Below are 24,674 nucleotides of genomic sequence, written 5' to 3'. Positions count from 1 at the left end.
TAGTGTTCATACAGTTGTATGTATCTATGTGAGAGATGCTGAATATGTTTAGAATTAAGAAATATTAGTGCTTGCCTCATAAGCACAAGGCCCTGGGTTCAATTCCCAGCACCGCAAAAAAAAAAAAAAAAAAAAAAAAGAAATATTTATTTTTATTCTATAATTGATTAAATGTTACATTCAATTTCTAAGGAATTTTTCTCCCACTTTTTTCTCTGAGGACTAAGACTTAATGGTGTATCAATCTATAAAACTGAAAGTTTTTGATAGAAACATTAAGCATAAGTAATATGAAAATCCTTTATTGATTTGTCTTAATTTTCTTTTTGTTTTCTAGAAAGCACAAGCATGTCAACAGAGACTAGATAGGGAAATTTCCAACTTTCTCAAAATGATTATGGAGTATGACATGGCTAAAGGTAAAAACAAAAAACACTACCAAAAAAATCACTTTTACACAACCTATTTTTACAGGTATTGACTCTTTATAGTTTTGTTTGTACATTTTAGATAATTTTGGGATTTGAATTCAGAATTATATTTGATAAAACTATTTTGTAATTTTAAAAAGGATGCTCAAAAATACCTACTCCTTGAAGATGCTTGCTGTATAGCTTAATAATGTTTTTATTATTTTAAGAAGAAGAAAAAATTTAAATGAACATTTTGAGGTCTTTTAATTTATTTTGGCTACATAATAAGAATTCTGCTTGTGAATACCAGAAGACTTGAGTTTTGGAGTCAGACTGTCTTAGGTTGGACTTATTACTCTGCCACTTACTAGTTGTTACTTTGAACAGTACTTTTCACTTCTCTTAGCCTCTGTTCTCCCATCCATACAGTAAAGGGGTTGGTTCTTTTCAGTGTTGGCCTTATATAATTTTTATGTGAACTTGCCTATGTAATTATTAATTTTTTCAGTAGGAACTTTTTATGTCTTTAGTCTGTACTATTTATTAATTATTAATAATTAACTAGATAGCTTAAAATCAAACTTAAATATTGAGAAAAAAATATTTCTTTGTAAACTAAAAAATTATGTTTCTTAAACTCTTAACAGTTGCTTTAGACCTTGACCATTTTATGTATATATGTATATGTATATAATATATATATAGATTTCCACTAAAATATAATTGATTTAGTTATCTGAGTTTTCAGTGATCAAATTTTAATTGTGAACTAGTTTCCCTCAATGGAATCCTAGTTTGTATGTTCCCAGGAAATGTGAATAAATGTTAATATTAGAATAAACTAAGCATAAATATTCTATATCTGTCCATATGTACCTTGGGCATGCCTTTACTTCAGCTCAACAAACCATGTGTTTTTTAAAAATTTTTTAACATTTATTTTTATCAGTGGGGATAGCTTTGGACAGGACAACAGTTAAGTCCTTTTGATTATTAATCATAGGCTGGAATATTGTATTAGCACTATTCAGTTCTTGGTGTACTTTTAAAATAGTTAACAACTTCATTAGATATAATTCACATAACAAAATACACCCACATAAAGTGTATAATTCATTGTTTCTTAGTCTATTCAAAATCATGCACTTATGACTGTTGTTGAACTTTTAAAATGGCATCTTCACTAAGAATCATTGAAAGTAAGAGTAAGAAGAGGATGCCAATGACATCTTTCAAAAGATATTTAAAAAAAAGTCCAGAGTGAGATGAAATAAAGATTTATTCATTTAACTTGAACTAGAGCAATAAATACCAGAACTATAACCAAACTAAGTTTAAAAAACTAAAACAAACCTATAGTAAGGGCAAGGAATATGGCTCAGTGGTAGAGCGCTTGCCTAGCATGTGCCAAGGCCCTCGGTCGGTTCTTGGCACAGCAAAACAAAAACCTTTAGTCAAATCTCTTTGGTTCAGTTTACCTGTATGAGATGATACTCATAATGATGGTATTTGTGTCTTTATTAGTAATGATTGAGCAATATGATTTGGAAGAACTGATGAGAACCACATAGTGCAAAGATATGCATAATATTCAATACCAGGAGAGATTTTTCATTTTGGTAAGGGTCTCCTTGAAAAATGAGATCTGACAAACCTATTTTATATGTTAGTGGGTTTAGGTACTCAATAAACATCTGATGAAGGAGTTAAAAGAATCACTTGGCTTCTTCACAACTGAACACTTTCTGAAAGATCAATGCAGATGAGTAGAACAGCATCTTAAAATATATATAAATAGTAAGTACATAGGGTTAAGATAATTTCAGGAATGAAATTGGAGAGTTAAAGGTAATATAAAAACTTTTTTTTTTTGTGTGTGTGTGGTGCTGGGGATTGAACCCAGGGCCTTGTGCCTGCCAGGCAAGCCCTCTACCAGCTGAGCTACATCCCCAGTCCCATAAAAACTATTCTAATGCCAAGGGCTCGTACAGAGTAATCAGTGTTTTATTAAAGGTAACTGGTACAATCCTGCTTCACATTCTTAGCTAGTCTGTCAATGACTTCTCAAGATGATAAACCAAAATGTTTGTGGACAGAATTCAGATGCTATACTGTAATTATTAGCATAATTGTATTAGCTTTACCACCCAGATCCCCTTCTTACTCAAATTTCTATGTACTAGTTCAGTTGGTATCTCTTCAAATCCACCTTAAGGTAGCAGCCTACCCTTTGGTCTCTCTGTCCTTTGGGACTCTCTGCATTCTGTCCTTATGAATTGAATCAGATGACTTTAAGGAACTCTTCTGGATCATACTCTGTGAAGAATTAGATTATTATTTAATTTTACAAAGGTTCTCTTTTTGATCATCAGCATCATCGTTTTTTTTTCAGTGAGACTTCACTGTGTTGTCCAGGCTGGTCTCAAAGCCCTGGGTTCCAGCCATCCTCCTGCCTCAGGCTTCCATGCAACTGGGACTAGAGCATACTACTGCATTTGGCTCATGATTTTTTTTTTTTCATCTGTTGAAAATCTTTTATAGGCCCTTGTAACTATAGAATAAAACATGCTTTTTATTCTGGCATTTAAGGACTTTCATGGTCCAGGCACCTAAAATTGGGTCAACTGAAATTTTCATCTTTTTCCCAATTTTTCTTTCCCATGACCCCCTTTTAAAAAAAAACCTTTTGCCTTGCAAGCACAAGGCCCTAAGTTCGATCCCCAGCACCCAAAAAAAAAAAAAAAAAAAAAAAAAAAAAAAACCCTTTGACCAAACACCTGCTTTGGTTAGTGTCTTTGGTGGGAAATGCCCTCTACTGAAATACTTTCATGTGTATAAATAGACCTTAAACCTAATTTCTATTCAATGCATGCTATAATTTATGTATTTGGCACTGGTGACACATAATTCAAGGTTCAGAGAATTCAGTATTAAAATGTCTATTTTACCATGACCAAAAGCCTGGTCACAAAAATAAAATAACAAACTAATGAAACTTTTGTAAATTCTCCTGAAGGTCATGTAATCAGTCTATTCCTCCTACATCCTGAATTTACCCTTAATGTAGTTTTTGACTATTATAATGTTGTGCATTTATATTTGATCCCATCACTGTTACCCTAGGTTTCTTAGAAGTGGGATTAGTGGATGAAAGTGTTAACATTTTGAGCTTGCTGATATATATAGCTAAGTTAATTTCCAAAAAAACTGGTTCTTTACATGCCAACTTTAATGCATGTACTTTATTGTGTTATTAAATGTGTATTATGAATCCCTGGTTAAGGAAATTGAAATTATTTTAGTTATCTAAAATAAAAGTTTTAAAGGAAACACACAACTGTTCAACCTACTTAAAATTTTTTGCTGGAAATCCTAGGCTTTGAGGAAACAAGCTAATCACCACCTTCACTGGCTCAGGTCACCATTGCCTTTCATGTGGATTACTAAAACAACCTCCCAAGTGGACCTCAGATTCTACCCTTGCCTCTGTAGCCCCTGCTGTAGAGCCATTCTTCTGCAACATCCCTGTATTTACCACCTTTGCTTCCTGATCATCTCATTTGGTGTGAAAGACAAAGTCGTTCTGATGACCTGTGGAGTCTTCTAGTCCCTTTATTTCTTTGTCTTTATCTCCTAGTTCCCCTTGCTTATTCCTCTATAGCCTTACTGGCCTTCTTTCTGTCCTTTAAACATCCGAGAACATACCTGCCTCATACTTTAAATGTGCTTGCCCTCTTCCAGAAGACTTTTCTCCAAGTAGTCACCCATTTCTTTACTCCCTTACATCTTTCTTTGAAATGTCCTTTTAACCTGAGGATGTCTTTTGCCTCTTGCACTGTTTGTTCCTCCAGACCCAATCTCTCTTCAGCCTGCATTCTGGGACCTCCTTGCACTTGGACTTTGATGAATTCAGCAAATGGCAGGCTCTGTCAAGGGGACTGTGGAAGGGATGGGAAGAGAAGTAGGTCAGGGGTTTATCTCTACTCCTTCCAGCTGGGCTGTCGTTTAACAGTGTCGCTGGGTTTCTCCAACTGGTCACTGGCCCTGTTCTGATTCCAGCTCTTGCCAGGCTTAGCAACACCATCCTTTGCCCTTGTACTGACTCAGGGTGGTAACTGTCCTGCATGCTAATCTGTTAGTTCACTCAGCTTTCCTCATCTTTGTGAACAATCTCTTTTAAAAAATTCTTTTCAGCTTTGAACATGCCAGCTCTTCCTTGCCAGGGCCCTTACTAATACCTCCTCCCCTAAAATTTCAACTCCTCTCAACACTTGCTGTCCCTCTTCCTTGCTTTATATTTCTCTTTGTCACCTCACAGATTGTGTGTGTGTGTGTGTGTGTGTGTAGTTGATTATCTGCCTCCCGCACCAAGAAAGAAGGCAGAGATTTTTGTCTTTACTCTCCAGCATCTAAACAGTGCCTGGCACACGATGGGGCTCACTCATGGGCAAGCTGTCTGGCTCTCATGTGCATGGGTGAAGGAAATGAGTGACCTACTTGCCTCGCTTATAAGTTTATAACATTTCTCTCAAACTCAGAAATGGTTAGTAATTTGTTCTGACAGGTTAGTAAATGTAAAGATAGTACAAGTCGATGACACCTTTTAGAGACGAAATAGGGAGGAAACACTGAGAACTGTGGAGTATTTTGCATTCTTTTGTCCATAGAAGTCCCATAGTTAATGCCCTTGGTTTTTATATTTTCCTCAATTCCTTGGGATCCAATTTTTTTTTTGAGTGATTCTTTTATTGAGAGTCTGTCAGTTGTAAAATATCTTTATTTCATCTTCACAGGGTTATAGTTATCTTCTATTAACATTTTGAAAATATGATTCCATATTCTTCTGACTTCTAAATATTCTAAATATGATTCTTCTGAAGTTAGTCTTTATTTTTTTACTTCATCTTTGTTATTCTTTAGTTTTGTCTGTAGGTTTGGATTTTGTTTTTCTGTATCCTGCTTGAGGCTCTTTTCTTGAAGGGTTCATTAATTTTCTTTCTTCAGTCTGTAGAAGTTCTTACCTATTATATCTTCAAATTTTGCTTCTTTATTCTTTTCTGCCAGAACTCTTGGCGTTCATATCTTGAAACTTCTTAATTTATTCCCTGCCTCTCATATCATTTCTATTTTTTGTTGCCCTTTGTTTTTCTTTATTCCTTTGACTTTATAATTTCTAGACTTATTGACTTTTAAGTTGAGAAATTCTAGATGATGCTTTAGAATTTTTTTCCCACAGCAACATGTTCTTTCATATTACATTGTATTTCTAATTTTATCTCTAATAATTATAAAATATCAGTTTGAAACCTTTTCTTACCATACTCTTGTATCCCAAGTTGTCATGGAACTAACTCTCTTGTTTTGTCTGCTACATGTACTTCATGATGGTTTATAACTTCATTGAGAGCTCTTCAGTGTTTTACTTTTTATTTTTGTATTTTTTTCTCCTTCCTAGACTGTGGAGGTCTCTCTACAGAGTAGTTTTGTGTCTGTTCCTGATGAAGCTGTAAAGGTTTCTCTGTATACTGGCTCATGTTTTTAAATTTGGATTTCATTTCTAGTTATGTTATAAGTTAGATATTTCCATGTTTTCTGGTTCCCACCCAGAGTAATAGGCAGAAAGTGCCCTTCTTTACTACCTCCTTGGGCCCCAGGGCAGTTTTTCTATCCCTGCTTTCAGTGGGGGTCTGACTTGGTACAAGGTATGACTCCCTTGATTTGGGAGACCAGGACTTCATCTCTTAATCCTGATTTTGTGTTCTCTCTGATATCCCCTCTGTCCTTGATCTTCCCACTACGCCTTGTTGTATTAACCTTGATTTTTCTTTTGGTTTCTAACATACCTGGGGGTTTTGTTCTTTGAAACAGTTATTTTATTTTCTTCAGTATCTTCATTGGTTAGGGTTGGAGAGATGATCTCCATCAACTTAGTTTGCCAGGTACTGTTAGTGTCTCATGTTGTTTCTAGTATAAAACATATCAATATTCTACAAATTGTATTATATAGTGTAATTACAAACATAGTCTTTGCTTTATAGTTGTGCTATGCATTACATTCAGCTATTATATCCATTTTACAGATAAGCTAACTGAGGCACTGAGAGCTTAGGTAATTTGCCAAATGGCTAGTAAAAATGAGTGAACATTTGATCTTAGGCAGCCTCACTCTAGAGACTGCTCTTAACCAGTTAAGAGTCTAAAATACATCAAGAATTCTCTGTTTACTCCTGCACATTTGATCTATAGATGGGAAAAATTCACAGATTTATAACCAGTACTACAGTGTAAGGTGGACTTTGATGAGGACAGGTTAGCTTGACTGTTGTAATTGAGGTTTTCAAATTCTTTTGGTTTCCTATTTAGAAGTTCAGGGGATAGGTGGGATTAATACAGAGCACAAGTTTCCAACCCACAATGGAGAAAACACCCTCATTTTTATTCTGTCAATTTTTTCTTTCTCTGTTCTGTGTACATATTTTGTTGGGTCAGTTCTCTCTCTCTCTGTGTCCCCTTCCTATATTCCCCACCATTAAACTAAAATAGGCCAGAGCCATTTTCCCAGAGATTACAGCATCAGCTTCCTCCTGTATCCAGGGAGTATTGCGTAGGACAGAGAGATGCCTCCTAACAACCGGACCTGTGCACCTTGCCAGCTGCCTTCACTGCTTTGAGTTTAATCTGAACTCTTAAACTGGCTAGCTTTATGACCTGAGTCTCCTCACTTCAGCAGTCTCACCTCTTACCTCTTCTGTCTCCCTCTTACTCTCTATTCAGCAACATGAAAATTTTCTTGTTATGTTCTTAGTATATGACGTTGTCAAGGTATGAAATACTAACTTTTCCTTGTCTTATGTTTAGTTCTCAAAAACGTCTTGACATCTCTAAAACTAATCTTAAGTGTTTTTGGTGTGTGTTTCCAAATTACCCTGCACTTTCCTTGCCATCGCACTAAGCAATCTGTAAGGTAACTTTGTATTTCTGTTCCCTGATCTGGGCAGGCCTAGCTTTCTTGGGTCTTAGAAATGATAGGAAGAGCAAGCAAAGGTATAGGACACAACAATTGCTCAGACCCATTATAGAGGGCACTGCAGAGGGAGCTCCTGTTCTTGGTCCAAGCTTTCTTCCAGGCAGCAAGGGGTGAGAAATTCAATAGGCAAGACACTGTGGCTGTGAAACTGATTTAATGCTCATTTTCACTTCTGCCAAGACGTGTGGAACACAGGCTGACACCACACCCCTAGCTCTTGCAAGCATGTAGACTAACTTAATATGTTATATATTATCAGATTTATATCTATCCTTACCTTCTTCGTGGCAGGCTTACCAAGATTCCTTGCTTGATCTGTTCACAGGTGGAGCTTTCTTTGAACAGATGTGACTCTGACCTAATTACTATTTACTGATTTTCCTCATAAGGTCATTATCATAAGGTGAGGAGCCCATTGGGCAGTTCAGTCAGGAGTGATGCAAACCAATTATAGCCTTGGAGATTTTATTCAATCTGATTAAAATGAATCTTCATTTCCTCACTTGACTCTCATTTGCAAAAGAATGCAAAAATATTCCATAGTTCAGGTCACTTTCCTGTTTTATTTGACCCCAGAAAGTCTCCTGGACTGGTACTCTTTTTTTTTTTTTCTCCATTTCTTAACGTAATTTTTTTTTTCATAATTTTTTTTTTCCGTTTAATCTTGTTATTCCTCATACTCTTCTAAAGTCTCTGAGGTAGTTGTTTTATTTTCTGTTTTCCTTACTAGATGGCAAGTTCTATAAGGACAAAGACTGTCTCTCTTGTACTTTATCTTCAGCACTTAGCACAGTGCCTGCCACTTGGTTACCACTCAATAAATAGGAGATGAAATCCTCTCACCTCTCTAGAGTTCTCATTGACCAGAATTTCAAAATATCTTCCTTTTGGGATTAGTATTTTTGGTACTACTTGAAAATAATATTTCAGATGTATTTGTTTTATTGAGCTTATTTGTAGCACTAGGAACATTTCTTAAGGTTTAATTCAAATTCCTTTTCTGAATACTTGTTTTATTTAATGTGCACAACTCCTTTGCTGTTTGTCTTACAATATCCCTGATATTGTCCTTTTATTATTTAACTCATTTAATAAGTGCTACTTTGAACTGTATGTTTTATATACTCCAGTACAATTAGTGTAATTTATAGAAGTCAGAAGTACTTGTTTAGTGGACAAGTTTTTTTCAAACTTGCATCTTAATTTGAATAAAAATAGGTAAATTTACATTCTTGTGACTTACAGATTATCATTTCTGATTTTTTTCAAGTTGCTTTTATATATATATATATATTTAAATGTACATTCCATTTTGAGGAAAGGATACTGATTTTCTAAGAAATTTATGTAAATCCAATGTAGCAAGACAGTCACTTTTTAAATGCTTCCTTTGATTCAGTTCTTACCAGAAGGTCAGGTGTTTCATGTGCATAGTCATATGCATTGTATTTTTTTTCCCCACCATAAGAGAAATTGTCCTTTTTTTCTTCATCTTTATTTCTTATGATCTTTAGTTTTGTTACTAGATTTCTTAATTTTTGGACTATTTATTCTCTTCTTGTTCATGTTTAAGCAAACAAACAAAAACAAACAAAGTTTAAAGTGGCTTCATTACCAGAAAGAAAAGGAAGGGTGAGGAAGTGAAATGCCATTCATATGCTTTTCTTCTTTTAAATATCTTGTTCCAAATTATAGAAATATGTGAGCAGTAATATATTGAAAACAGTCAAAGTATATTTTCTTGTGCTGCAAGTAAAAAACAAAATGTAGTTTAAAATTACGTATTTTTCCCTGGGCACAGTGGCATACACTTATAATCCCAGCTACTCAGGAGGCTCAGACAGGAAGATCACAAGTTCCAGGTCATCCTGGTCAATTTAGCCAGAGCCCTTGTCTCAAAAAAGGAAAAAAAAAAAAAAAAGTGGGGTGCTGGGGATATAACTTAGTAGTAAAGTGCCCCTGGGTTCAATCCCCAGTACCAAATAAATAAGTAAAAATTAAAAGGACTGGGGACATAGCTCAGTAATAGAGGACCCCTGGATTTAATCCCCATTATTGCGCGCGCATGCGCGCGCGCGCACACACACACACACACACACACACACACACACACACAAAACCTTATATCTTGATTTCCAAAATACAAGTGAAAATGTTTTTATCTTAAATTTTTTCAGCAAAACACAACAGTTCTTTTGATGTAAAATGTAATATATTCAAAACACTTGAATTTTCTATGCAAACCATTGAAAATAAGATATTAATGTCCTTATTTGTTTAATGAATATTTGAGTCTTTGTTCAAACCTCAAAACAGGGTGTTTGAGGAGGTGAACAGGTTTAGGGTTTACAGGGTAGCAGAGATACAACATCTATACAATTCCTCATGTTCCTATTACAAAAGCATTGGCTACTGTTGGAATTCAGGAAGGAGGCCATGTGATATGTAGGGAAGGCTTCCTGGGAAGAATGGCATTTGAACTAGGCCTTGAAAGGAAATACATTTTTGTTGTTGTTGTTAGGTGGGGATACTTCTGAATATGAATGATTGTTATTTCCAATATCCAGGGGGAAAAGAACATCTTGAATAAAGATTTGGAAGAAATAGAGGAGACTGTTTCTAGGTAAACAAATATTTCCAGGAAAATGGCCTGACTGAGGCAGATTCAGTTTATGGAGCAACTTAAGTGTTAGGCTAATAAGTGTAGCCTTTTTCTGTATTAGGAGAACAATGGAGGTTGTCTGTATTAGAGTTTACTCAACAGATAAATTAGTACTTTCCCACTACTTTAAAAACTTGTCCAATTAAAAATTATACAGTATAATCATGAAAAAAATGACAGATTGTGAGCTTTTTATATGTCTCTAAAGTTAAGCTTTTTCAATATGATCTTCTAGCAGCTTTCATGACTTCAAAAATGTTTCTGGTACAAAAAATAAACTTTTTTTCCTCAAAATTAACAGATTCCCATGATGGGCCAAATAAGGTAACATACTGTCCTTTTTGCATTTATTCATGACTATTTAAATATTAACTAACTAAAACAAATTTGCAGTAATTCTCTGTTGGTCACTTTTCTAGCTTAGCACTTTTACTTCTTTTTATGTAACAACAGGTAAACATCAGTATATAAGAAGCAAGCTAGTGTGAATGGCCCTAACATGCTGCACTACAGTGCAGGATTGAACCCAGGGCCTTATACTTGCTAAGCACGCATTCTCTTGAGCTACACCCTCACCCCCCATTCTAAAATTAGATAACTTTGATTTTTCTGTTTTGGACAAAAGAATTTGTGTGCATGTGTGTATCTTTTGAAAATTTGCAGGATTATTTTTGTTTAAGTGTAGTTAAGTATTCAAATGTGTTGGGACAATTAATGTTTGTTTTATATTAATCAAGTATTTAAACTATTAATTATCTAAAACATAGTCGTTACATTTTATTAAATACTTACTAAAATAAATAGCTCCATGAATAATTATCCTTCGATCTTCATGTCATTTGTGCTATAAAAGTGGAAAATCACTGGATTACCCAGAAAATTTATGGAAGACAGAGGCTGTGTCTGTTTTTCCTTGTACATCTTCTCACAGGACTTGGTCCACAGTTCTTTGTGACATCTGTTGAGGTACTATTTAAGTCACATGGCATCTAGCATATGTTACTTTTTTTGCAACTAAGTAGAGAATAAATCTTCATAATGTGTATCAAAGATTCCAAATAAAAAAAAAACTATGTAAAATCAATTGATTTTAGAGTATAGTACTTACTTATTTGTGCTGAATTAAGAATAGCCAACTCTAGGAAACTACTCATAAGATGAAAAATATGATGAAATATTTCTTGGTTTTCCTATAGTGATATTAATGAAGGGTAGTTTTCGTCTTCATTTAACCTTTTTTCTTGACCACTTGTATGAGTTTTGAGAAATATTTTTTCCAAGAAAAGGATTTTTCTTTGCTTAAGGAAATCATATTACTGTAGAAAGTTTGGAAATACTTGGAAGAAGTCTAAAGAAGGTTAATACTTAGAAATACTTGGAAGAAGTCTAAAGAAGATTAATATTCACAATTTTATCACCTTGAAATAATGACTATAAATAATTTGGTATGTGTTCTTGGCAGATTTGCTTTATATCTTATATAATATTGAATGACAAAACTGTATACTTTTATTTTCCCCTCAATCATTTCCCATCTGACAATTTTTGCATCTTCCTGGGATCCAGTATTCTGTGGTGTAATATTTGCAGGTTGATGACATTTGGGTTTACTCAGTTGCTTTTGTTTATTGACTATGCTGACCATGTTTTTAAGAACATTAAGAGTATTTAAAATACAAAGGATGCTAGAGATTTGTCTTTCTCCTTTATTTTTTGATAAAAACTTAAATGCTAAAATTTTTATTTGATGGGAGAAACTGACTTAAAGACTCAATGTGCTATTAACAAAAAGTCAAACTGTTTCAACTAAGTACCTTTTTCTTCGTCAATCTGAAAAAAAATAATAGGATATGATATTTCACTTGCCTGTAAGTGATATGTGTACATCTTGTGCATTTCTCTTACCAGCATTCTGTTTTTGTTGTTGTTATTTTTTTTAAAGGGTAAATGGGTTAAATTTTTCTTTAGCTGATCAGGGAAGATACTGGTACTATTATTTCTTTGTTCCCAACTTAAACATAACAGAAAAAGTACTGGATCGGGCTGGGGTTGTGGCTCAGTGTTGGAGGGCTTGCTTAGCATGTGTGAGGCCCTGGGTTTGATCCTCAGCACCACACACAAAAAAATAAAGGTATTGTGTCCACCTACAACTAAAAATATATATAAAAAAAATAAAAATAAAAATGTACTGGAGTCCCACAGGGACACATTTTTGAAAATGAAAATACCTATTTATACCAAACATTTGTCCGAATAAGAACTAGAGGAAGCTTAATTAATGCCGCCTTCAGATACATTACCCACCGTGTCAACTCCAGAATTATTTTTGTCTCTTTTTAGCACTTTGCTTTTGAATAAAATAACTTATCTAGCATAACATATCATGAAAGGAAATATTAACGTCTTATAAGGGGTGCTGTCAGTCCTCCTTGTCTGCTGCTTTTCTTAGACATTATATAATTATTTAATTCCTGTACCCTTTTTTGTTAGTCTTGGCTCTTCTCCTTGTAGGATATAGGCCTTTCCAGGTGAAGCTTTTGTCCTTTTTCTGTTGTACCTTGACGACAGCTTGTGCTTAACAACCATGCCAAAGAAGCACACATTGTATATGCTTTGCTTAAGATAGCTAGAGGGAAACCTGAAGTTATTAGTAGACACATACATACTCTTGTGATCTTAGTTTACTTAGATTACTTAAAAATCCTACTCACTTTATTTGTCTTTTATTTACAGAAATGCTGCCATCATTTCTTCAGAAAGTTGACGTTGTCTCTGAAGCTTCTAGAGAAACTTGTGTAGCTTTGAGTGATTGCCTTAATCTCTTCACTAAACAGGAAGGGGTAGGTCCTCTGGAATTGAACTTTTTAAATAATTGTTTTAATGTTATATGCTTGATCATCCAATAAGTCATTGCCTTCCAACTGTTCAAAGGTAGGAAAAAATTAGTATCAACAAAGGAAATGAAAGCATCAGTTTTTACAAAGATTCAGAACTTACTTATTCTTGATTAAGCAAGATGATTCTGAAAATCCTGTGTTCGAATCTTTCGAATTTGTTGATGTAGCCATATTTAACCAAGTATATTTAACATTGATGTAACCTCGGGTTGTGTGACATTTCAGTGAAAGATGTGAAAACATTCCGAAAACAAAAGATCTTTTGTATAGTGCTTATATTTAGTAAACAGCATATTAATAATACCTATATAAACTGAGCTTAATGGATTAAAATTTTTGGTGATCTTTTCCCTTTCCTCTTTTCTTGTTCAATAGTGTGCCATTTCCATTTCAAAATTTGAGTAAGATTGATGTGCTTATCCATTAGTAATTATTTGTCTTTTTCACCACCCACCCTGGGGATTAAGCCCAGGGCCTTGCACAAGATAGGCAAACACTCTACCACTGAGCAGTATTCCCCTGCCACCCCACCCCATTTTTTTTTTGAGACAGGGTCTCACTAAGCTGCCAAGGTTGGCCTCAAACTTCTGACCCTCTTGCCTCACCCACCTTGCCCAGCTTAGGAATTCTTTTTCTAAGGACTGAAAAGTTGTGAAGATGTGTTTTGGTTGTTAAACGAGTATTTGTCTTGTTTTATGATGGTGCTATTGCCTTTTTCCCCTTCTTTTCATGATTTTAATGTAAGCCAAGGGACAATAGGCTTTTTTTTTTTTTTCCATTTTGTTAATTTCTGCATCTATGTTTTATTTTAAACATTTTAGATCAAGATACCTAATTTCTTATTACAGTTTTTACCTTTTGGTAAAGATTAGGTTTAGTAAAATAAAAAAGATAAAAATGGTAGTATGTTATCATGTGTTTCTTTTGTATGTAAATATCTAAAATTTCTCCCCCATGATTAAAATGGAAGACTTGTAAATTCATAGACATAGGTGGGGGGTGGGACTGGAGATCAAACCCAGGGCATCGCATATGGTAGGCAGTGTTCTACCCCATCCCTATACACAATTTTTAAAATGCTATGTTTGTTATGTTTACCACAAATTCCATATATGAGTTTATTTGGGGAATAAGAAATACATGGAAATATTAATCTGAATTCATTTAAAACAAATTTATACCAAGCCTTTCAACAGAATTCTGTTACTATCACAGGAAAATAATTGTTTTCATTAAGCCTTTTAAATGATTGATTCTTTTAATACTTTTTTGGTGGGGGGCAGGTACTGGGAATTGAATCCAGGAGTCCTTTACCATTGAACCCTTTTTATTTTTTATTTTAAGGCAGGGTCTTGCTAAGTTGCTGAGGCTGGCCTTGAGCTTGTGACCCTCCTGCCTCAGCCTCCCATGTAGCTGGGATTGTAGGAGTCCCAACACCCTGGCTCCTTTTTAATACTATTTAAAAACATTACTTCTTAAATCTTTTTGATTTTTTATTGGTTTGCATATTTCAAATGCTAGTTTATTTATATGAAGAATGATTAGGTATTGTAAATCTGAATAGGATGGTACCATTGTAAAACATCTTTAAAATTATGATGTCATAGCATTCAGGTAGTAGTTGTCAAACCTAATTTGTCAAACCAAATTTTTCTCACTTGTCTTATGTGGTATCTGATGGATGTATTGAAAACGTTTGTTGTTCTAGAGATGTGTGATTTTAAGATTAAGCCATAGATTAAATATGGTGTGTTGGTGTGTGTTTCATTTCTGGAGATGTCAACCTATTCTAATTTTTAAACTATTCTAACAAAAGCCTAAAATCCCTCTCTTTGTGAACAGTCTAGATTTGCAAGAGTTATTAGCCCAAAGTTTAGACTATTTAACCCCTTTTAGCCTCTAAAGTTTGTCATGAGGATTAAATACGATAATGTAAGCAAAATTCTTAGCATAGTTTCTGACTCATAGTAATTCCTGAATAAAATTCAGCAGTTAGTGTTGTGTAGGATCTTATATTATTACTCTTGGAATCCCTCTTCTCTGGGTGCTTTGTGTCTTTAACATTGCGTTTATCTTATTTTGGGAAAAGGCAGGTAGTATTGTCTAGAGAAAATTTGACTACTCCTGGAATGACTGTGTCATGTTTCCATCCTTATTATTTAAGTGAAAGTGGACTACTTAATGTTTCTGAATCTTCATGTCTTTATCTTTCAAATAAAGTAGATCATATCAAAAGTTCCTAGGAGCATTGATCTGAAAGTCTGATGGACCTGATTTTGATCTCAGTCTTTGTTTAACAAACTGTGAACAAGTTTCTATAAAATGAAAATCTGTAAAAACCTCAGAGTTGGGCATGGAGAGCAAGTGTACATAGGTGAATAATTTGTATATAGAGTATATTGCACACTGCATGAAACATTGTATTCATTTAGTAATGGCATTTAATTTTTCAAACTTAAAATCTTTTAAACCTTTAAGAATGCTTTTCAGTAATTTCATGAAATATCATTTCAATAGAATACATGGTTTTCTTTCTTCTGAGAAATAAAATTTTAGTGAGAAGACACCCCCATCCAAAAAAAATAATATTTGAAAGATAATTGGCATCCTTGAAGTAGATCTTTTAAATGATCAAGAATGATAGGAGAGGAATTTAATAAGTGATATTAGAATGGCATATGTATGCTGGGTAATGCCTTCTTATCTGGCATTATCGATTATATTTCTTTTATCTGGACATTTTATTAAAAGAGCAATAATAAACATTGAACTGAGACCTGATTCTAATATCTGACTCTGCTACCTAATTTCCCTTTAACTTAGTTTTTCAACACATCTCCTTTTGGGTAGTGGCCAGCTGAAACATCTGTGGATTGTTTTGAAAAGTAAATGAGGTCAATTGGCATAACACCTGTGTTGTACCTGTTACAAAATACAAATCACATAGGTGTAGATGACCTCAGCTTTCATAGCAGCAAAGATGTTTTTATTCTAATGTTTTTGTTGGCAGTTATTTTAAATGTTACACATTTACTACTACTACTGTTTTTTTTTTGTTTTTTTGTTTTTTTGGGTGGTGTTGGAGATTGAACCTAGGGCCCTTGTGAAAGCTTGGTAAGTGCTCTATCACTGAACATTACCCTCAGCTCACACATTTAATCCTTAACCTAAAATTTTGAAACTTTGTTTTCTGGGTGCCTTAGGATTATTGTTTTGTATGTTAATAATTACTTGGTCCCTTTAATACAGAGATACCTCAGAGGACTGCCTGTTTTTCAACTAAATGGCTCAGTCATGCTGATGATTTTTGAAATCTTATTTGATCCTTATGGTTTTTTTTAAAAGATGTTGATCGACCTTTATTTTATTCATTTATTTATATATGGTGCTGAGAGTCCAACCCAATGCCTCACACATGCTAGGCAAGCGCTCTACCATTGAGCTACATCCCCATCCCCTCCTTATGGGTTTTTAAAAAAGTATTTGATTTTCAGATTGACTGTGTGCCTGCCTCTAGCAGTGGAATACTGAGCCCTTCTGATTTACTCTTTTTAATCTCCTGTTTATTAACAAGAAAGCCAGAAAACCAAACTTGGCCAAATTATATTCACAGTCAGAGTAAGCTGGCTGTTTGTGAGAAACTTGGGGTTTTCATTGAATACAGAACTTTGTGCCTGAATCTTGTGACTATTTCTGTGATATGTGGGTGGCTCTTGCTTTTTGGAGGATGCTCTGATGACCTATAGATTTGAGGTTTTCATTGTGACCCCAAATAAATGAAGTGTTACAGGCAGATTTTATTTGTATGTAAATTATTTACATGGATGAGAAAATTGCAGCATATAAAATAAGCTGAAAAGATTGTGTTGATCTGTTAAAGATATTTTCAGGGTGGAGTACCTGGAAATGTAATATCACCAAATGTTAACATTGAATGTGTTAAACCTTGTCTGAGAATTTCATTTAAAAGGCTAAAACTGGTTTCATGGGGATTTTTTTTTTTTTTTTTTTTTTTTTTTTGTACTGGGGATTGAATCCATGGGAGCTCTACTACTAAACTATACCCCCAGCCCTTTTTATTTTTGAGACTGGGACTCACTAACTTGCTGAGGCTGGTCTTGAACTTGCAATCCTCCTGTGTCACCCTTCCAGATTGCTGAGATTACAGGTGTATGCCATTGTGCCTGGTTATGAATTGTTTTTGTTTCTGTAGTTTTCTTCACCAGACTATGGTCTCTGAAGTGCTAAAATGTCACATGGAAGTCATCATCAGTGCTCCCCTATTCTGTGTATCATTGAGCTCTCTTGATTTAGTCAAAGCAGTTTGTTCAAGTTAGGAATTTGCCTATTTGAAGTTGGTATAATCTCACTTACCAGATATTTAATACTTTCATGTTAAATCTCCTGACTGCTGAAGAGATGTGACTGAGGTATATGACTGGATGGTGCAGTGCTGTTTGTGGTTAAATGGAAAGATTCAGACTCTAAACTGGAACCATCTGAAAGATTGGGATTTATTTATTTATTTATTTATTTTTAATTTTTTTTTATTGTAAACAAATGGGATACATGTTGTTTCTCTGTCTGTACATGGCGTAAAGGCATACCATTTGTGTAATCATAAATTTACATAGGGTAATGTTGTTTGATTCATTCAAAGATTGGGATTTATACTGCTGCTCTTGGACTAGACACTGATGTATTTGAAGAGAAATCACACATCCATGTGGATTTACAACTCTACCAAGTTTAGGATTTCTGTTTGTTTAGCTTCTGTGCTTTCTAATCATTTAGTAATTTTATGCCCTAAAGTTTATAGCAACAGCTCCTTCAGGCCTTCACCCCTCTCTAACCCTCTTGTCTCTACAGTTTCTTCATCTCCCTATGCTCAGAGAGAAGTTTCTTTGCTAAAAATTGGGCCATCATTTATATGCCATCAACTGCCTACTACTCCCTCACCCCAATTTTTGTCTGTATCAGCTCTCATTTTTCTTTTATTAGAGACCTTTATCTCCTTCCATCTTGCTTCTTCTATGGGGACCTTGCTTCAAAAAATAGCTTCTTTCTTCTTTTGAATTCTTTACTCCCTTACTGACAGCTTTTATCTATCTACATACATCTCTTTTCAGTTCCATTCTTGAAAATGTGACACTTGCTGTTTCAACTTCTTCATTCCCCAAACTAGTCCATTGAAACTGTGCTTGCCAATAGCTCTCTATTGCTAAATCAGAGAATGCTTTCTAAATAGTCTTACTTGTCCTTTGAAGAACTTGGTTTTGCTTCCTGTTTTTTGGAATTTTCTGTGGCTTCCAAGTGCTTCCCTCTGTTGGCCTCTCTGACCTTTATGGCTTCTCCATCCCTTGCTCAGTCAGTTTCTAAAACATCTATTCTTCTGCTTATGCCTGTTATATTAATACTCCCTAGATTTCTATTGGTGGCTTCAGCATTCTCCCTGGATGATCCCACCTACTCCTTTAACTAGAAATCCATGACTACTTAGATATCGACCTTAGATCTGTACGGAGCTCTGAATCAGTATGTCAGGCTACCTTTTGGACATTTACATATGGTTATATCAGAAGTATTTAAAAAACCAGTGTTTTAGTCAGCTTTTTTGCTGCTGTGACTAAATGGATCTGACTAGCACAATTGTAGAGGAGTAAAGGTTTATTTGAAGGCTCATGGTTTCAGAGGTCTCAATGCATAGACAGCAAGCTCCATTCCTCAGGGGGTGAGGCAAGATATCATGGCAGAAGAGTGTGGCAGAGGGAAGCAGCTCACATCATCAGGAACCAAAGAGCGACTTCACTCACCAGATAAAAAATATATAACCCATAGTCATGACCCCAATGAAACACTCCCTCCAGTCATACCCCACCTGCCTCCAGTTATCACTCAGTTAATTCCACTAGGGATTAATTCACTGATTAGGTTAATATTCTCACAACCCCGTCATCTCTCCTCTGAACATTCTTGCATTATATCACACATCCAAATCATAACAACCAGTGTATTTAAAACTGCGTTATCCATTTAATTCAGAGAAGAACGAACCAGGATCATGGGAGCTGTCTTTGGTTCACCCTTCTTCACCATACCCACAATGTAATCAAGTCCTGTTAATCTGATTTCCTGTATCTCAGTTGTCTGTCTTCCCACCCCAACACACAAATTCCTCATTACTACTCTACTACATAAATTTCTCAGGATGGATTTGTTGGATGAATCCCACTATTTCCTTACCCAGCCTCCACCTTTTTCAAAGCTAGGTTAAGAGTCCCTCCTGTTCCAGGAATTCCTTGTCATCAATGGCACTTATCACATTGTGTAATGATACAATGTGTCATATCATTATAATGTATACAATGTGATATATAGTCACTAAATTAGATCACCTTAAGGATGCAACTGTATCTTAGTTATTTTTGGAGCATGGCCCTTAGCATATAGTAGATAGTTAATAAATAGTTGAATGAATAATGAATGTACAAAGGGAGGAATACAAGCTTTTGGGTCAGACCAGTCTGGATCTAAATTCTGCCGTCATAACCTCAAGCAAATTAATATGTGTTTAGGGATTCCAATTCCACATCTGAAAATGAGAATGTAAATGAGTTATTTTATGTGAAATGCCTCAGTACAGTGCCTGGCACATTTTAGGTGTTCTGTAAATTGCTTTCTCAAACAAAGTAGCTTTTGTTATTTGTTGTGCTGCCTAGTACTACTTTTGTACACTGAATTCATTCTCTAATTTTCAGGACCTAGAGAGAAAGATTCTGTAGCAGGGGCTCCCCGTTAGTGGCAAATGTGACTTTTTAAGTGCATGAAATCAGTTGAGAATAAAGAAAAATAAAACAAAATGACTTTTCAGATACCCTGAAACCTTATGGAAATCAATACCAAATTTTCTGAGTTATGATCTTGGATTTTTTTTTTTTAAACACATTTTACATCTTTAGTGCAAATACAGCCACCACTGATTGCGCCTGGGCTCTTGTTAAAGAAATATTATTAAAATATTAAATATTTTTTCATTATTCTGGACTCACTAAAGTATGAGAACAGGTATGTATACATTCTAGAGAAGTCTAAAACTTTGGAACAAAAGTTGTTTTGCTTTTTCACCAGAGCATTATAATTAACTAGAAATCTCATAAACCTGAATATCTCACTTAAGAGGAGTTTTATCTGGTGAATTTTTCTGTTTTTGGAGCCTTTTTCTACCAGTTAAGTCTGCGTAGAATAAGAAACCGTCTATTTTGCTTAAGTAGGCTGCACGTTAGTAGGATTAATACCATTTTCTGCCTCGGTGCTCTGTCTACCCCAACTAAGGTATAAACAATAAGTGAAGACTAGTTTAGCCCTCCCTTTAGCATGGTAAACACCAACTCCTCAGCAGAAGCCAGAGTGTCTGGCAGAACTGGAGTGGAGAGAATTCCTTTGCTTTCCTTAGTTTCCTGAGGGGCGTGTTGGCCATTTAAAAGTTGTCAGGGCTAGAATCTCAAGAGAGGGCTGGAGCTCAAGGCTACTTTAGGACCTTCCAGGAGACTCCGCAGGACACTCAAGCCTAGCATAAGTAGCAGTGGCCTTAACTTCCCTTCCGAGAAACCCCTGCGGGGCACTCCTCCAAAGGGCTGTGGCCAGGCTCTCCTCCGCAGGTTCCTACCTGCGCCTTCACAGAGCCTTGACGCCTGGGGAAGGGAGGAGGGACCAGGACAACGACAGACAACGGCTGCGGAAGGAGCCGCCTGCTGCAGGCCACGCCGCGCGCCGCTCCCTGCTGGCTTGCACTCTGCCGCTGAGCCCTGGAGGGCGGGTCTGCGGCCGAGCGAGCCTGCAGCCGGTAGAGGGGCGCAGCAAAGACCTCTGAGGCCCTGGTTGCGGTGCTGGAGTCCTGGACGGAGGGCGGGCTGCTCCTCTGCCCGACCTCACTGGGGGAGGCGGGAGCTGCTGCCCGGCTGGAGCCAGGGGCGGGCCACACGAAGGTGACTTAGGGAGACCTTGCGGAGCCGCCCTGGGTCGCCGCCTTGCCGATCTGCTCGGCTGGAGGGGAGGAGAATCCGGAGTAGGAACAGGCCAAACGCATTTGTGCTGGAGATTGCTGAGGAGTGCATGGTGGAGCGTGCCAACTGGGGTCTTCAGATCCGGCCCAGGTGGGTAGGTGTGTGTTCCTGCTTGGTGGCTTTGCTAGGTCAGCCTTGGGGGCTAGGGAGGACGCCAGGGAATGAAGGGGGTGGGGGGTGGGAGGTGGCGGCCAGATGTGATCGAGGGATGTGAGTGGATCCAAGAATAGTTGGCTGTGTGTGTACAGAGCAGGGTGTAGCTGCGGGTGCAGCCACGGGTGCATGGGGAGGGGTGCATCAAGCCGGGAGACCCCAGCTTCTCTCCGCCCAGCACGGGATCTTCCGGTTGAGTGTTTGCCTCTGGTTCCTACAGGAGGATCCCCTGGGGGAAAATATCGACTGATATTTTTTTTTTCAGCTAAATATTAGTATTAGGTCAAGTGGAGCTGGAGTAGGAGGAGTAAGACAGTGAAAGACATTATTGTCCTAAATAACCTTCTAAGTTAGTGATTTTTTGCATGTCTCTGCTCTGGCTGACATTGAGATGAACTTACCATTTCAGCTTCAGAGGCCGCTGAAATTTCAAGAATTTGAGGGGAAATGCATGAGTGAATTAAGGAAAGGGAAATTATATTAATATAATGGAGAGGTGGCTTTTAACTTTAATGTTTGATTAAGGATTTTCGATTACGCATAGGCTTTCTTTGTAGCTTAAATCAGTGGGGAATCACGTTCCTAGCATTCAAACCATGTGGCTAGTTTTGTGTTTTCAGTTGTGCTGGATTTTTCTGGGTGTGCAGAGAGGGTACTCAAGAGAAAGGTGCCAGGGAAGGCTTTGTATGGTTTGAGTTATTAAAGCTATTAAAAAGTTTCTTAATTTTAATTAGGTTCAGAGAATTAAGGCACTTCATTTTAAAGGCATATCATTGCTTAGCAGAAAGTTCTTTCCAAGGAGAAAAATGCTTGAAATGCGTGTTGGTGGGGTAATGTGTAGGCTAGAATATGGGATCTAAGTAAACTTTCCTTTTAGTTTGCCACAACCAAATTAGTCTCTCCTCCAGTGATTTTTAGCACTAAAGTGGTTAACTTGGTAAGGTGACTGTTTTGAGTTAGTAGCTATATAATCTGAACTTGAAAATCAGAGAGCTGTTTCAGCCTCTGTTTAATTAAGTACTTTTACTAGACTGGAGTTTTAAAAGGAATTTTTATCATTGTGGATATAGTTGCTGGACACTGATCTCTCCTCTTTAGGAACCTTATAAAAGTTAAGGGATTTCTTTGATAAAAGTGACCCCCCTAATTTCTTTACTCTGTGATCACCCTGCAGAATGGGGGAAAGTAAAAAAAAAAGAAAAAAAAAAAAAAGCATATTAGGTTTTCCACATTAAAAGCAAATGTTTCTACTCATATTCAAAGTTGTTTTAATACAGTACAAACACATTTTAAATATTATGTATGAAATGACAAAGTTATGCAACATCATAATCTAAACTCCATGTATCATTTTCTTTCTTTTAAAGAGCTGATGAACTTATTACTTTTTTAGGCATTTAAATATGACACTAGCTTTGAAGATTCTAAGAAAAATTTTAAATCCTTTAAAAAGTAGAAATTTAGGATTTCTACTTAATCCATTTATTCAGCATGCATTTTTAATTTTTCAGTTTATATGTGTAATCTGGGTAAACACTGCTTGCTACAAATTAATTTTGGAAGTACTAGGTCATAAATTATATACAAAAAATTGTTTATGTAAAATGAAGCTGGTTTTCATTTTGATAACTTTGGGGTCATTTTTTAACAAAAATACACAAAGTTTTAACTAGCATCTGGTGTGTGTGTGAGCGTGTGTGTGTGTGTGTGTGTAGCCTTTCATGTTTGTTGTGATCTAAGATCTATTCTGGCAAGTTGTATCACAGCGGTTCAAGACTGAAACCTTCAAGCAATTTTGCCTTGTTTCCTGCTGTATTCCCAATGTAGAATGCAATACCTGGCTTATGTGCTTATAAATTTTGAATAAGTTGTATAGGCAGGCATTCCTGTCATTTTAACTTTAAAATGTTCAGGATGTAACCCCTATATATTGTTATAATGGCCCATTGTGGATTTGATAGTTATGACTTTATGTAAAAATTTTCCTTGACAATTCAGCAAGTATTTACAGAATGTTTACCTTCTTGGAAACTGCCAGATGAGTCTGTCTTCATAAAACTTAGTCTACTACAGGAGTCAGATTACTAGATTATTATGGAAGGTACAACCCAGAAGCAACAGAAGAGGATGAATTCTAGCAAATCATTCATTACGACTGGATGGGGGGAAGAATAAAAAGTCAACTATAAATGAATACAAGTAGTATCTTTTTGAAGGACTTTGTAAAATATGCTTTAAGAGTTTAAAATTTATCTTGGGCAGTTAAAATCACTCAAAGATTTTAATCAGAAGAGATTTAATCAGATTTGCTCTTTACGAGAAGGATTAGAGGACAGGCCTGAAAGCAGGATGACCAGGTGCAGGAATCCAAGAGAGATAATCCAGCCTGAGTCAAGTTAGTGACTGAGGGAAAGAAAAAGAAGACACAGAGCAGAGAGAGAATTAAAAAATAAACAACTTAAGTAGGAACTGACAATAGATTGAATATTGAAGGAAATAGCCAATGTCATTGCTGACTCCAGCCTTCTGGCATTGTCACCAGATAAATATAACTAACATACAGAATAAATGGAATGTGGGAAGATGAGTTCTCTCTTGGACGTGTTGATGTGTCCTTACTTGTCCAATAAAAGTTTGGGAATCTTTATGTTGGGAGTCATCTAATTAAATGTGGTAATCAGCCTGTGGAGTGAATGATATCAAGTAGGAGAAGTATAACTTGAAAAATTTGAAATCAAAGGTTTGAATACTGACATTTAAAGACAAGTAGAAGAAAAGGAACCAGCAGGGAACACTGAGAAAAAGCAGCCAGAAGCAGGAGGAACTCTAGAACAGGTAAGGTCAAGGGAGAAGAGCTTTATAAGGAGTACAGGTAATAACTGAAGTGTGTCCATGGGAGATGGGAGCCAGGTGGTCCTTGGAGTCTTTGATGAGAGATGTTTCAGAAGCATGACACAGGAAGAAGCCAGATTGCAGAGGAGTAAATGTGAGGGAAGTGAGGAAGCAGAAATAATAAAGATAGACTGTGATTCAGTTTGTGTAGACATTCATAATCTGAATAATTCAAATTTTGTTACTTTCTTCCAGTCCTTATGCTTTTCATTTCTTTTTAACATACTTGTTAGGACTTTCAGGGTCATATTCAATAGATGGTGGGAATAAATGATCATCCCTTATATTAACAAGAAGACACTTTTCATGATTCACTATTAAGAATAATATTTAACAAATACCATTTACCAGGTTAATGACATTCATTTTCATTCTTATATTAAAATTTTTAATGAAGAAAAAATGTTGAATTTTACCACACACGTTCTTCCTGTACTTAAGAGGATCTTATGTTTTTTTAATTTTTTTTTTTTGGTAAATTATGCATTTAGATTTTTTCTAATGATAAGTTATCCTTGTGTATCTGAAATAAACCTGCTTCATTATGATGTATTTAACATTCTTCTC

General features: G+C 35.9%; 1 protein-coding gene across 7 annotated transcripts in view; it reads left to right on the top strand.

Moving 5' to 3' along the window:
• Positions 1-24,674, top strand: part of Osbpl1a (oxysterol binding protein like 1A) — a 215,194-nt gene that overhangs the window by 82,683 nt on the left and 107,837 nt on the right. For 4 of the 7 annotated variants that reach the window (XM_047526381.1, XM_047526379.1, XM_047526380.1 and 1 more), the window contains 2 exons: positions 338-419; positions 12,836-12,942. In XM_047526381.1, the coding sequence (XP_047382337.1) occupies positions 338-419; positions 12,836-12,942 (189 nt within the window). Of the gene's footprint in view, positions 1-337; positions 420-12,835; positions 12,943-20,581; positions 21,157-24,674 lie in introns of those variants that run through there. The other 3 variants (XM_047526383.1, XM_047526387.1, XM_047526384.1) reach the window with 3 other exon arrangements.

This window comes from Sciurus carolinensis, chromosome 15 (assembly GCF_902686445.1).
Source record: "Sciurus carolinensis chromosome 15, mSciCar1.2, whole genome shotgun sequence".
NCBI lineage: Eukaryota > Metazoa > Chordata > Mammalia > Rodentia > Sciuridae > Sciurus > Sciurus carolinensis.
Note: the sequence above shows the minus strand (reverse complement) of the source record. Positions and strands in the feature narration are given on the sequence as shown.